The sequence below is a fragment of the Bombina bombina genome, chromosome 3 (assembly GCF_027579735.1).
Source record: "Bombina bombina isolate aBomBom1 chromosome 3, aBomBom1.pri, whole genome shotgun sequence".
Classification (NCBI taxonomy): domain Eukaryota; kingdom Metazoa; phylum Chordata; class Amphibia; order Anura; family Bombinatoridae; genus Bombina; species Bombina bombina.
Window position 1 is genome coordinate 322,564,079 of NC_069501.1, and position 14,309 is coordinate 322,578,387.

Sequence of the window (14,309 nt, forward strand, 5' to 3'; positions counted from 1 at the left end):
GATACTTCTTTCATAGCCAGAGGACTGTGAGTCCCTCCTTGATGATTGATGTATGCCACAGTTGTGACATTGTCTGTCTGAAAACAAATGAACGATTCTCTCTTTAGAAGAGGCCAAGACTGAAGAGCTCTGAAAATTGCACGGAGTTCCAAAATATTGATCGGTAATCTCACCTCCTGAGATTCCCAAACCCCTTGTGCTGTCAGAGGACCCCACACAGCTCCCCAACCTTTAGGACTTGCATCTGTTGAAATTACAGTCCAGGTCGGAAGAACAAAAGAAGCCCCCTGAACTAAACGATGGTGATCTGTCCACCACGTCAGAGTGTGTCGTACAATCCGTTTTAAAGATATTAATTGAGATATCTTTGTGTAATCCCTGCACCACTGGTTCAGCATACAGAGCTGAAGAGGCCGCATGTGAAAACGAGCAAAGGGGATCGCGTTCAATGCCGCAGTCATAAGACCTAGAATTTCCATGCATAAGGCTACCGAAGGGAAAGATTGTGACTGAAGGTTTCGACAAGCTGATATCAACTTTAGACGTCTCATGTCTATCAAAGATAGAGTCATGGATACTAAATCTATCTGAAAACCTAAAAAGGTTACATAAGTCTGAGGAATCAATGAACTTTTTGGTAAATTGATCCTCCAACCATGATGTTGAAGAAACAACACAAGTCGATTCGAATGAGATTCTGCTAAATGTGAAGACTGAGCAAGTACCAAGATATCGTCCAAATAAGGAATACCACAATACCCTGTTCTTTGATAACAGACAGAAGGGCACCGAGAACCTTCGTAAAAATTCTTGGAGCTGTAGCTAGGCCAAACGGCAGAGCCACAAACTGGTAATGCTTGTCTAGGAAAGAGTCTCAGAAACTGATAGTGATCTGGATGAATCGGAATATGCAGATATGCATCCTGTAAATCTATAGTAGACATATAATGCCCTTGTTGAACAAAAGGCAGGATAGTCCTTACAGTTACCATTTTGAATGTTGGTATCCTTACATAACGATTCAATATTTTTAGATCCAGAACTGGTCTGAAGGAATTTTCCTTCTTTGGTACAATGAAGAGATTTGAATAAAATCCCAGTCCCTGTTCCAGAACTGGAACTGGCAAAATTACTCCAGTCAACTCTAGATCTGAAACACATTTCAGAAATGCTTGAGCCTTCGCTGGGTTTACTGGGACACGGGAAAGAAAAAATCTCTTTGCAGGAGGCCTTATCTTGAAGCCAATTCTGTACCCTTCTGAAACAATGTTCTGAATCCAAAGATTGTGAACGGAATTGATCAAAATTTCTTAGAAAAAACGAAATCTGCCCCCTACCAGCTGAGCTGGAATGAGGGCCGCACCTTCATGTGGACTTAGGAGCTGGCTTTGACTTTCTAAAAGGCTTGGATTTATTCCAGACTGGAGATGGTTTCCAAACTGATACAGCTCCTGAGGATGAAGGATCAGGTTTTTGTTCCTTGTTGTGACAAAAGGAACGAAAACGATTATTACCCTGGAAAGAAAGGGAAAGCAGAGTAGACGTAGAAGACATAACAGCATTCCAAGTCTTAAGCCATAAAGCTCTTCTAGCTAAAATAGCTAGAGAGACATATACCTGACATCAACTCTAATGATATCAAAGATGGCATTACAAATAAAATTATTAGCATGTTGAAGTATAAAAATGCTATGAGAATTATGATCTGTTACTTGTTGCGCTAAAGCTTCTAACCAAAAGATGAAGCTGCAGCAACATCCGCTAAAGATATAGCAGGTCTAAGAAGATTACCTGAACACAAGTAAGCTTTTCTTAGAAAGGATTCAATTTTCCTATCTAAAGGATCCTTAAGGAAGTACCATCTGCCGTAGGAATAGTAGTACGCTAAACAAGAGTAGAGACAGCCCCATCAACTTTAGGGATTTTGTCCCAAAACTCTAATCTGTCAGATGGCACAGGATATAATTGCTTAAAAAACGTTTAGAAGGAGTAAATAAATTACCCAAATTATTCCATTCCCTGGAAATTACTTCAGAAATAGCACTAGGGACAGGAAAAACTTCTGGAATAACTACAGGAGATTTCAAAACCTTATCTAAACGTTTAGATTTAGTATCAAGAGGACCAGAATCCTCAATTTCTAATGCAATTAGGACTTCTTTAAGTAAAGAACGAATAAATTTCATTTTAAATAAATATGAAGATTTATCAGCATCAACCTCTGAGACAGAATCCTCTGAACCAGAAGAACCATTATCAGAATGATGATGTTCATTTAAAAATTCATCTGAAAAATGAGAAGTTTTAAAATAATTTTTACGTTTACTAAAAGGAGGAATAACAGACATAGCCTTCTTAATGGATTTAGAAACAAAATCTCTTATGTTATCAGGAACACTCTGAGTATTAGATGTTGACAGAACAGCAACAGGTAATGTAACAGTAATAAAGGAAATATTAACTGCATTAACAGTTTGTCATGACAAAACAGTACAAACAACAGCTGGAGGAACAGATACCATAAGTTTACAGTAGATACACTTAGCTTTGGTAGCTCCAGCCCCAGGCAGCAATTTTCCAGAAGTATCTTCTGACTCAGTTTCAACATGGGACATCTTGCAATATGTAATAGAAAAAACAACATATAAAGCAAAATTGATCAAATTCCTTAAATGACAGTTTCAGGAATGGGAAAAAAATGCCAGTGAACAAGCTTCTAGCAACCAGAAGCAATAAAAAATGAGACTTAAATAATGTGGAGACAATAGTGACGCCCATATTTTTTTAGCGCCAAAAATGACGACCACATTATTTGGCGCCTAATTGCTTTTGGCGCCAAAAATGACGCCACATCCGGAATGCCGACACTTTTGTCGCAAAAGAACGTCAAAAATGACGCAACTTCCGGCGACACGTATGACGCCGGAAACAGAAAAAAAATTTTGCGCCAAAAAAGTCTGCGCCAAGAATGACGCAATAAAATGAAGCATTTTCAGCCCCCGCGAGCCTAACAGCCCACAGGGAAAAAGTCAAATTTTTAAGGTAAGAAAAAAAAATGATTTATTCATATGCATTATCCCAAATATGAAACTGACTGTCTGAAATAAGGAATGTTGAACATCCTGAGTCAAGGCAAATAAATGTTTGAATACATATATTTAGAACTTTATAAAAAAGTGCCCAACCATAGCTTAGAGTGTCACAGAAAATAAGATTTACTTACCCCAGGACACTCATCTACATGTTGTAGAAAGCCAAACCAGTACTGAAACGAAAATCAGCAGAGGTAATGGTATATAAATAAGAGTATATCGTCGATCTGAAAAGGGAGGTAAGAGATGAATCTCTACGACCGATAACAGAGAACCTATGAAATAGACCCCGTAGAAGGAGATCATTGAATTCAAATAGGCAATACTCTCCTCACATCCCTCTGACATTCACTGCACGCTGAGAGGAAAACCGGGCTCCAACCTGCTGCGGAGCGCATATCAACGTAGAATCTAGCACAAACTTACTTCACCACCTCCATAGAAGGCAAAGTTTGTAAAACTGATTTGTGGGTGTGGTGAGGGGTGTATTTATAGGCATTTTGAGGTTTGGGAAACTTTGCCCCTCCTGGTAGGAATGTATATCCCATACGTCACTAGCTCATGGACTCTTGCTAATTACATGAAAGAAATATTTTACTGCACATACCTCATTTGCAGGGGACCCCGCATGCTATTCCCTTTTCTGAAGTTACCCCACTCCTCAGAATGTGCGAGAACAGCCAGTGGATCTTGGTTACGTCTGCTAAGATCATAGAAAATGCAGGCAGATTCTTCTTCTAAATACTGCCTGAGAGAAAAAACAGCACACTCCGGTGCCATTTAAAATAACAAACTTTTGATTGAAGAATAATTAGGTAAAAAACTCCAACTCCTCTCACGACCTCCTCCTTTGTTGATACTTGCAAGAGAATGACTGGATATGACATGTGAGGGGAGGAGCTATATAGCAGCTCTGCTTGGGTGATCCTCTTGCAACTTCCTGTTGGGAAGGAGAATATATCCCATAAGTAATGGATGACCCGTGGACTGAACACACTTAACAAGAGAAAGGTGTAATTATGCATAGTAAAAAAATAATTGCAATATTCTCTTATTTATTTTGCCCTATTTTCTGTTATATAACTGTCTGTAATTGGCCTTGCAAATCAAGCCAAGATTTGATAACATAATGACAATGGCTAGCTTTGTCTACTTCAGTAACAACTCCACATTGGCTCCTCCAAAATATACATAGGGGGAGATTGTAAAATGGAAAACAATTGCAGTAAATGTGTTAATTGATTCTGAAAATGTTCAGCACAATTGGGGTTTTTTTTTAAATACCTTTACGAAGGTACTGAAACCAGGTATCTTCCAATGTTTTCAAGTCTCAATGAGCTCCTACATTAGTTTTTTTTATTCATACATGTTTATATTAAATAGAAGTACAAACCTTGATAGCATATTATATGCATCTTCTTTATCAACTGGCTTTTCAAGGATTAAATCTCCTAAAGTCTGTTTAAGAAAAAAATAAAAAAAACAATAAAAAATAAAAGTTTAAAGATGACTTTTTAAAATACTAAACTTGAAAAATATTTTGGATAGATTTATTAATGTGTAACAGAATATTCTAACAGGGAGAGGTATTGTGCAAATGTGCTAAAATACTGCCAAAAAAAGATAAAACCTGTTTTAACTCACAGATCTCATTCGTGAAGAAACAAGATGCAATATAAAACTTTCTAAAAAAAAAGTCACTAAAACAAAACGGCTGATAAACGTAACTTGCCCGTCGCATATATATTCCAAACACAGCTAATTAATAAGGAAAGTTAACCTCCTTGTATTGTAAAGTTTTGCTTCCACTCACTTCCTAGAGACAGAAAAGCAAATTCTGTAACCCAAGTAGTTTGCAAAATGCTGCAAATTGCCTACACCAGCTATGTAATTGCTTAGAGCAGTGGATGAACTAATTTACAACTAGCCAAAATAAAGGAAGGTAAGATCAAGTTATTTGGCAAAGAATGTGTAAAGTGAGTTTTAAATGCTTTTAAAACATTACTTTTGTATGTTGTTCTTAAAGTGATGGTAAACATTGCATATCAAGAAAACATAATTTATGCTTACCTGATAAATTTATTTCTCTTGTAGTGTGTTCAGTCCACGGGTCATCCATTACTTATGGGATATATTCTCCTTCCCAACAGGAAGTTGCAAGAGGATCACCCAAGCAGAGCTGCTATATAGCTCCTCCCCTCACATGTCATATCCAGTCATTCGACCGAAACAAGACGAGAAAGGAGAAACTATAGAGTGCAGTGGTGACTGGAGTTATAATTTAAAATGTAGAACCTGCCTCAAAAAAGACAGGGGGGGCCGTGGACTGAACACACTACAAGAGAAATAAATTTATCAGGTAAGCATAAATTATGTTTTCTCTCGTTAATTGTGTTCAGTCCACGGGTCATCCATTACTTATGGGATACCAATACCAAAGCTAAAGTACACGGATGATGGGAGGGACAAGGCAGGAACATTACACAGAAGGAACCACTGCCTGTAGAACCTTTCTCCCAAAAACAGCCTCCGAAGAAGCAAAAGTGTCAAATTTGTAAAATTTGGAAAAAGTATGAAGTGAAGACCAAGTTGCAGCCTTGCAAATCTGTTCAACAGAGGCCTCATTCTTAAAGGCCCAGGTGGAAGCCACAGCTCTAGTGGAATGAGCTGTAATTCTTTCAGGAGGCTGCTGTCCAGCAGTCTCATAGGCTAAACGTATTATGCTACGAAGCCAAAAAGAGAGAGAGGTAGCCGAAGCCTTTTGGCCTCTCCTCTGTCCAGAGTAAACGACAAACAGAGAAGAAGTTTGCCGAAAATCTTTAGTTGCCTGTAAGTAGAACTTCAGGGCACGGACCACGTCTAGATTATGCAAAAGACGTTCCTTCTTTGAAGAAGGATTAGGACATAATGATGGAACAACAATCTCTTGATTGATATTCCTGTTAGAAACAACCTTAGGTAAAAACCCAGGTTTAGTACGCAAGACTACCTTGTCTGAATGAAAGATCAGATAAGGAGAATCACAATGTAAGGCAGATAACTCAGAGACTCTTCGAGCCGAGGAAATAGCCATCAAAAACAGAACTTTCCAAGATAAAATCTTAATATCAATGGAATGAAGGGGTTCAAACGGAACACCCTGAAGAACTTTAAGAACCAAGTTTAAGCTCCACGGAGGAGCAACAGTCTTAAACACAGGCTTAATCCTGGCCAAAGCCTGACAAAAAGCCTGGACGTCTGGATTCTCTGCCAGGCGCTTGTGTAAAAGAATAGACAGAGCAGAAATCTGTCCCTTTAGCGAACTAGCGGATAAACCCTTTTCTAAACCCTCTTGTAGAAAAGACAATATCCTAGGAATCTTAACCTTACTCCATGAGTAACTCTTGGATTCACACCAATATAAATATTTACGCCATATCTTATGGTAAATTTTTCTCGTCACAGGTTTCCGAGCCTGAATTAATGTATCAATAACCGACTCCGAGAAACCACGCTTCGATAGAATCAAGCGTTCAACCTCCACGCAGTCAGCCTCAGAGAAATTAGATTTGGATGGTTGAAAGGACCCTGAATTAGAAGGTCCTGCCTCAGAGGCAGATACCATGGTGGACAGGACGACATGTCCACTAGGTCTGCATACCAGGTCCTGCGTGGCCACGCAGGCGCTATCAGAATCACCGATGTTCCCTCCTGTTTGATCTTGGCAATCAGTCGAGGCAGTAGCGGAAAAGGTGGAAACACATAAGCCATGTTGAAAACCCAAGGGGCTGCTAGTGCATCTATCAGCACCGCTCCCGGGTCCCTGGACCTGGATCCGTAGCACGGAAGCTTGGCATTCTGGCGAGATGCCATGAGATCCAGTTCCGGTTTGCCCCAACAAAGAATTAGTTGAGCAAATATCTCCAGATGAAGTTCCCACTCCCCCGGATGAAAAGTCTGGCGACGCCTGGGATGTAGATCGCTGATAGGTGGCAAGAGTGAGACTCTGCCCAGCGAATTATCTTTGAGACTTCTAACATCGCTAGGGAACTCCTGATTCCTCCTTGATGATTGATGTAAGCTACAGTCGTGATGTTGTCCGACTGAAACCTGATGAACCTCAGTGTTGCTAACTGAGGCCAAGCTAGGAGAGCATTGAATATTGCTCTTAATTCCAGAATGTTTATTGGAAGGAGTTTCTCCTCCTGAGTCCACGATCCCTGAGCCTTTAGGGAGTTCCAGACTGCGCCCCAGCCTAGTAAGCTGGCATCTGTTGTTACAATCGTCCAATCTGGTCTGCGAAAGGTCATTCCTTTGGACAGATGAACCCGAGACAACCACCAGAGAAGAGAATCCCTGGTCTCCTGGTCCAGATACAGTAAAGGGGACAGATCTGAGTAATCCCCATTCCACTGACTTAGCATGCATAATTGCAGCGGTTTGAGATGCAGGCGCGCAAATGGCACTATGTCCATTGCCGCGACCATTAAGCCGATTACTTCCATGCACTGAGCTACTGATGGGCTTGGAATGGAATGAAGGACACGGCAAGCATTTAAAATTTTTGATAACCTGGACTCCGTCAGGTAAATCTTCATCTCTACAGAATCGATAAGAGTCCCTAGGAAGGGGACTCTTGTGAGTGGAAACAGAGAACTCTTTTCCATGTTCACTTTCCACCCATGCGACCTCAGAAATGCTAGAACTATCTCTGTATGAGACTTTGCATTTTGAAAACTTGACGCTTGTATCAGAATGTCGTCTAGGTACGGAGCCACCGCAATGCCTCGCGGTCTTAGTACCGCCAGAAGCGAACCCAGAATCTTTGTAAAAATTCTCGGAGCCGTAGCTAACCCGAAGGGAAGAGCTACAAACTGGTAATGCCTGTCTAGAAATGCAAACCTTAGGTACCGATAATGATCTTTGTGAATCGGTATGTGAAGGTAGGCATCCTTTAAATCCACTGTGGTCATATATTGACCCTCTTGGATCATGGGTAGGATGGTCCGAATGGTTTCCATCTTGAACGATGGAACCCTTAGGAATTTGTTTAAGATTTTTAAGTCTAAGATTGGTCTGAAGGTCCCTCTGTTTTGGGAACCACAAACAGATTTGAGTAAAACCCTTGCCCTTGTTCCGTTCGCGGAACTGGGTGGATCACTCCCATCACTAAGAGGTCTTGTACACATTGTAGAAATGCCTCTTTCTTTACTAGGTTTGTTGATAACCTTGAGAGATGAAACCTCCCTTGTGGAGGAGAAGTTTTGAAATCCAGAAGGTATCCCTGAGATATAATCTCCAACGTCCAGGGATCCTGTACATCTCTTGCCCAAGCCTGGGCAAAGAGAGAAAGTCTGCCCCCCACTAGATCCGTCTCCGGAAAGGAGGCCCTATCTTCATGCTGTCTTAGGGGCGGAAGTAGGCTTTCTGGCCTGCTTGCCCTTGTTCCATGACTGGTTGCCTTTCCAACCTTGTCTGTAACGAGCAGTAGGTCCTTCCTGTTTTGGAGCGGAGGAAGTTGATGCTGCTCCTGCCTTGAAATTACGAAAGGCACGAAAATTAGACTGTTTGGCCTTTGATTTGGTCCTGTCCTGAGGAAGGGAGTGACCCTTACCTCCAGTAATGTTAGCAATAATTTCCTTTAAGCCGGGCCCGAATAAGGTCTGCCCTTTGAAAGGAATATTCAATAGTTTAGATTTAGAAGTTACATCTGCTGACCAGGATTTAAGCCATAGTGCTCTGCGCACCTGTATGGCGAATCCGGAATTCTTTGCTGTAAGTTTGGTTAAATGCACTACGGCATCCGAAACAAACGCATTAGCTAGCTTAAGCGTTCTAAGCTTGCTCAAAGTCTCATCCAATGGTGCTGTGCGAATCGCCTCTTCCAGAGACTCAAACCAGAATGCCGCTGCAGCAGTGACAGGTGCAATGCATGCAAGAGGCTGTAATATAAAACCTTGTTGAACAAACATTTTCTTAAGGTAACCCTCTAATTTTTTATCCACTGGATCTGAGAAAGCACAACTATCCTCCACCGGGATAGTGGTACGCTTGGCTAAAGTAGATACTGCTCCCTCCACCTTAGGGACCGTCTGCCATAAGTCTCGTGTGGCGGCATTTATAGGGAACATTTTTCTAAATATCGGAGGAGGGGAAAAGGGCACACCAGGTTTATCCCACTCCTTGCTAATAATTTCAGTAAGCCTTTTTGGTATAGGAAAAACGTCAGTACACACCGGTACCGCATAGTATTTATCCAGCCTACATAATTTCTCTGGGATTGCCACCGTGTCACAATCATTCAGAGCCGCTAACACCTCCCCTAGAAACACGCGGAGGTTCTCAAGCTTAAATTTAAAATTTGAAATTTCTGAATCCGGTCTCCCCGAATCAGAACCGTCACCCACAGAATGAAGCTCTCCGTCCTCATGTTCTGCAAATTGTGACGCAGTATCAGACATGGCTCTCGTGTCATCGGCGCGCTCTGTCCTTAACCCAGAGCTATCGCGCTTGCCCCTTAACTCGGGCATATTGTATAATACTTCTTTCATAACATTAGCCATATCATGTAAAGTGATTTGTAAGTGCCTTGATGTACTTGGCGCCTCAATCTCACGCATCTCCCGAGCGGGAGACGAAGGTACTGACACGTGAGGAGAGTTAGACGGCATAACTTCCCCCTCGTTGTCTGGTGATAATTTCTTTATCGGTACAGATTGACTTTTATTCAAAGTAATATCAATACAATTGGTACACATATTTCTATTGGGCTCCACATCGGCTTTTGAGCATAATGAACAAGCAAATTCCTCTGTATCAGACATGTTTAAACAGACTAGCAATGAAGCTAGCAAGTTTACAAGCAATATAAAAAACGCTGCAGCGCTTTTTTTTTAAAAACACAGTAGAATTAACAAAGAACTAATTCAGTTATAGTCAACAATTCTTAACGGTAAATGTAATAACTAGCAGAGGATTGCACCCATTAGCAAAAGGATGATTAACCCCTCAATACCCAAAACGGATATCAAATTAAAATTTAACGCTTTTATCACAGTCAAACACACTGTCACAGGTCTGCTGTGACTGATTACCTCCCTCAAAAACGAATTTTGTAGACCCCTGAGCTCTCTAGAGACGTCCTGGATCAAGGAGGAAGAAACAGGAAGACTGTGCTAGAATTTTTAACTGCGCAACAAGGCGCTAAAAAAAGGTCCCTCCCACTCATATTACAACAGTGGGAGACCTGATATAACGTTTTCTATGCAGAAAAATACGTTAGCCATGTGGAAAAAAATCATGCCCAAAAAGGATTTATCACCAAAGTACCTCACAAAACGAATAACATGCCAGTAAACGCTTTAAAAACAAACTTTTTCAAAGTCATGCAAAGTTATCACTAAGCCTGCTACCAGTCGCTTCTACTGCAGATAAGGCTTAAGCATTATTTCAGTATTAACAGTATTTTTTCAGTCAAATTCTAGTCCCTAGAAAATAACTCAACTGCGCCTACATTTATCAGCCTGATACCAGTCGCTACTACTGCATTTAAGGCTGTACCTACATCATATGGGTAACAGCAGTGTTTTCTTAGTCAATTCCATTCCCAGAAAATATTGTACTGCACATACCTCATTTGCGGGGAACCCCGCATGCTATTCCCATTTTCTGAAGTTACTCCACTCCTCAGAATGTCGAGAACAGCCAGTGGATCTTAGTTACGCCTGCTAAGATCATAGAAAACCGCAGGGAGATTCTTCTTCCAAATACTGCCTGAGATAGAAAAACAGCACACTCCGGTGCCATTTAAAATAACAAACTTTTGATTGAAGAATAATTAAGTAAAAACTCCAACTCCTCTCGCGACCTCCTTCTTTGTTGAGGGTTGCAAGAGAATGACTGGATATGACATGTGAGGGGAGGAGCTATATAGCAGCTCTGCTTGGGTGATCCTCTTGCAACTTCCTGTTGGGAAGGAGAATATATCCCATAAGTAATGGATGACCCGTGGACTGAACACACTTAACAAGAAAAATAAGCTTGCAGTCCCCAAACGAGGACGATCTGTGCATGGTCAGATCATATTCTTGTGTAACAGAGGCCAAGTGTGCACTTAGAAGATTAGGCATAGAGCCGGTGGTATCACTCTATACGTCACATTTAGTATTAAATACAGGGTGGATAACAATCAATTACTTTTTTTTAAATAAAATTAAAAAATAAATCAGATTTTTTTTATTTTATTTAATTCAGGGATTTAGATTACATTTTTTTTTTAAATAAAATGCTTTTTGAAGAAAAAAAAAAATCTATAGATAGTTCTCTATTTAAGATACATTATTGTTCAAATGTTATTCATCCTGTAATAAGGATTTGTTTTTAATTATATAGCATAAGGCTGTATATTTATGGCCGTAATGTAAATTTACACACCAAATAAATGTAATTTACAGTGTCATGCTCCCACCGAGGGCATTTTTTCTATCAAGAAATATCAGAAATTCTTGGCTTAGCAGTTCCAAAAACTGTGCATTTGTGTCTGCAGAGATAACATGCCTCTTCTTTAAAGCAAAAATGTAATAAAATAAACATACAGAGATAAAAAATATACCTTAATCCCATTGTTCCACTGCAATCTATGTACACAGGACCAACCCCCTTACCTCTTAAAGGGAATTTAATACTTAAAATGCGGTAACCGTGAAACATTTTTCTGATTCAGATAGAACTCTGGTTTTCAAACCTGTGCTCAGGTCTTCCTAACCAGTCATGTTGCTTTCCTCTTCAGTGTGCCGACGCTGAAGAACGTTATGTTACAGGGAAGGAGCAGGAACCGGAGCTCAAGGGTAACTGTGTACATGATTCGTATAGAGCATGCAATTTAAAAACAACATTTTTAATTTTCTTACTTTATCAAAATTTGCACAACCTTTATATCCACACTTTGAGACAACAGGTACTACTGAGCATCTGCAAGAGTGTATGGTATATACATATAAATGTTTTGCAGTTGACTGTTAGCCATCACATGATACAAGGGAAGGGAAAATGGAATTAACTTTCAAATTTGCTGGAACAAAATCTACTACTGTTTTAAATTTAAAGCAAGTGCTGTTGTATTGTCTTTTTAATATGGAATAGTCATTACTCATCATGTGGTTGAATGGTTATCTAGCAGAGCTAACAAAGTGATTGATTTGGTATGTACTGCAATTACAATGGGTATAGCCAGGCTTTGAAAAACCAATTGGCCTTTGTTTGATATTACAGAGCAGAAAGTTATTTATTGCTCATATATATATATATATATATATATATATATATATATATATATATATATATATATACATATATATATATATATATATATATATATATATATATATATATATATATATACATATATACATATATACACACACACACATATATACATACATACACATATATACACACACTATATCTATGCAATGCACAGATCTGTATGCTGTATTCCGCTATACATTATTTACTAACGCGTTAAAGGGACGTAAAAGTGCAAAAAAAAAAAAAGCCCTATCCATTTAAAACATTTCCTTTTCACAAATATCAATTTTGAAATGTGCAAGGAAGCAATGTTTTATGTACCAGTAATATACATAAGTACTAACAAAACCAAATATCATACCTCCCAACAAGATCGGGACTGTACTGCGAAAATCTGGACAGTTGGGGGGTATGAAATATCATTAACAGTCATATAGAATACAACAAATAATGCTCTGGCATGCAGATAAAACAGTACAAAACTTAAATCAAAATAGTCAATTTGATTAAAAAAACAGAATTTATGCTTACCTGATAAATTTCTTTCTCTTACGGTGTATTCAGTCCACGGATTCATCCTTACTTGTGGGATATTCTCAATCCCTACAGGAAGTGGCAAAGAGAGCACACAGCAAAGCTGTCCATATAGCTCCCCTCAGGCTCCGCCCCCCCCCCCAGTCATTCGACCGACGGTTAGGAGAAAAAGGAGAACCATAGGGTGCAGTGGTGACTGTAGTTATAAAATTTGAACCTGACTTAAATGTCAGGGCGGGCCGTGGACTGAATACACCGTAAGAGAAAGAAATTTATCAGGTAAGCATAAATTCTGTTTTCTCTTACTTGGTGTATTCAGTCCACGGATTCATCCTTACTTGTGGGATACCAATACCAAAGCAATAGGACACGGATGAAGGGAGGGAACAAGTCAGGTCACCTAAACGGAAGGCACCACTGCTTGCAAAACCTGTCTCCCAAAAATAGCCTCCAAAGAAGCAAAAGTATCGAATTTGTAAAATTTGGCAAATGTATGCAGTGAAGACCAAGTCGCTGCCTTACAAATCTGTTCAACAGAAGCCTCATTCTTGAAAGCCCATGTGGAAGCCACAGCTCTGGTAGAATGAGCTGTGATTCGTTCAGGAGGCTGCTGTCCAGCAGTCTCATAAGCCAATCGGATGATGCTTTTCAGCCAAAAGGAAAGAGAGGTAGCAGTTGCTTTCTGACCTCTCCTCTTACCAGAATAGACAACAAACAAGTTCAATCTCCAAGCAGTCAGTTGCAGAGAAACTAGATTTGGATGCTTGAAAGGACCTTGAATTAGAAGATCCTGCCTCAATGGCAGTTTCCATGGTGGGACCGATGACATGTCCACTAGGTCTGCATACCAAGTCCTGCGTGGCCACGCAGGAGCTATCAGGATTACCGAAGCCTTCTCCTGTTTGATTCTGGCTATTAGCCGAGGGAGAAGAGGAAACGGTGGAAAGACATAAGCTAGACTGAATGACCAAGGCGCTATTAAAGCATCCATCAATGCCGCCTTGGGATCCCTGGACCTGGATCCGTAAAGGGGAAGTTTGGTGTTCTGACGGGACGCCATCAGATCCAATTCTGGAATACCCCATAGCTGGGTCAGCTGAACAAAAACCTCCGGGTGGAGTTCCCACTCCCCCGGATGAAAAGTCTGACGACTTAGAAAATCCGCCTCCCAGTTGTCTACCCCTGGGATGTGAATTGCAGATAGATGGCAGGAGTGATCCTCCGCCCATTTGATGATCCTGGATACTTCCTTCATAGCTAGGGGACTCTTTGTTCCTCCCTGATGATTGATGTACGCTACAGCCGTGATGTTGTCCGACTGAAATCTGATGAATTTGGCCTCCGCTAGTTGAGGACATGCTTGGAGCGTGTTGAATATCGCTCTCAGCTCCAAAATGT

At 40.4% G+C, this 14,309-nt stretch overlaps 1 protein-coding gene across 2 annotated transcripts in view; it reads right to left on the bottom strand.

Annotated features, from left to right (window-relative positions):
• ASMTL (acetylserotonin O-methyltransferase like) overlaps positions 1-14,309 on the bottom strand; it is a 365,075-nt gene that overhangs the window by 230,506 nt on the left and 120,260 nt on the right. For both annotated transcript variants that reach the window (XM_053706428.1, XM_053706427.1), the window contains exon 5: positions 4,486-4,550. In XM_053706428.1, coding sequence (XP_053562403.1) covers positions 4,486-4,550 — 65 coding nt within the window. The remainder of the gene's footprint in view (positions 1-4,485; positions 4,551-14,309) is intronic.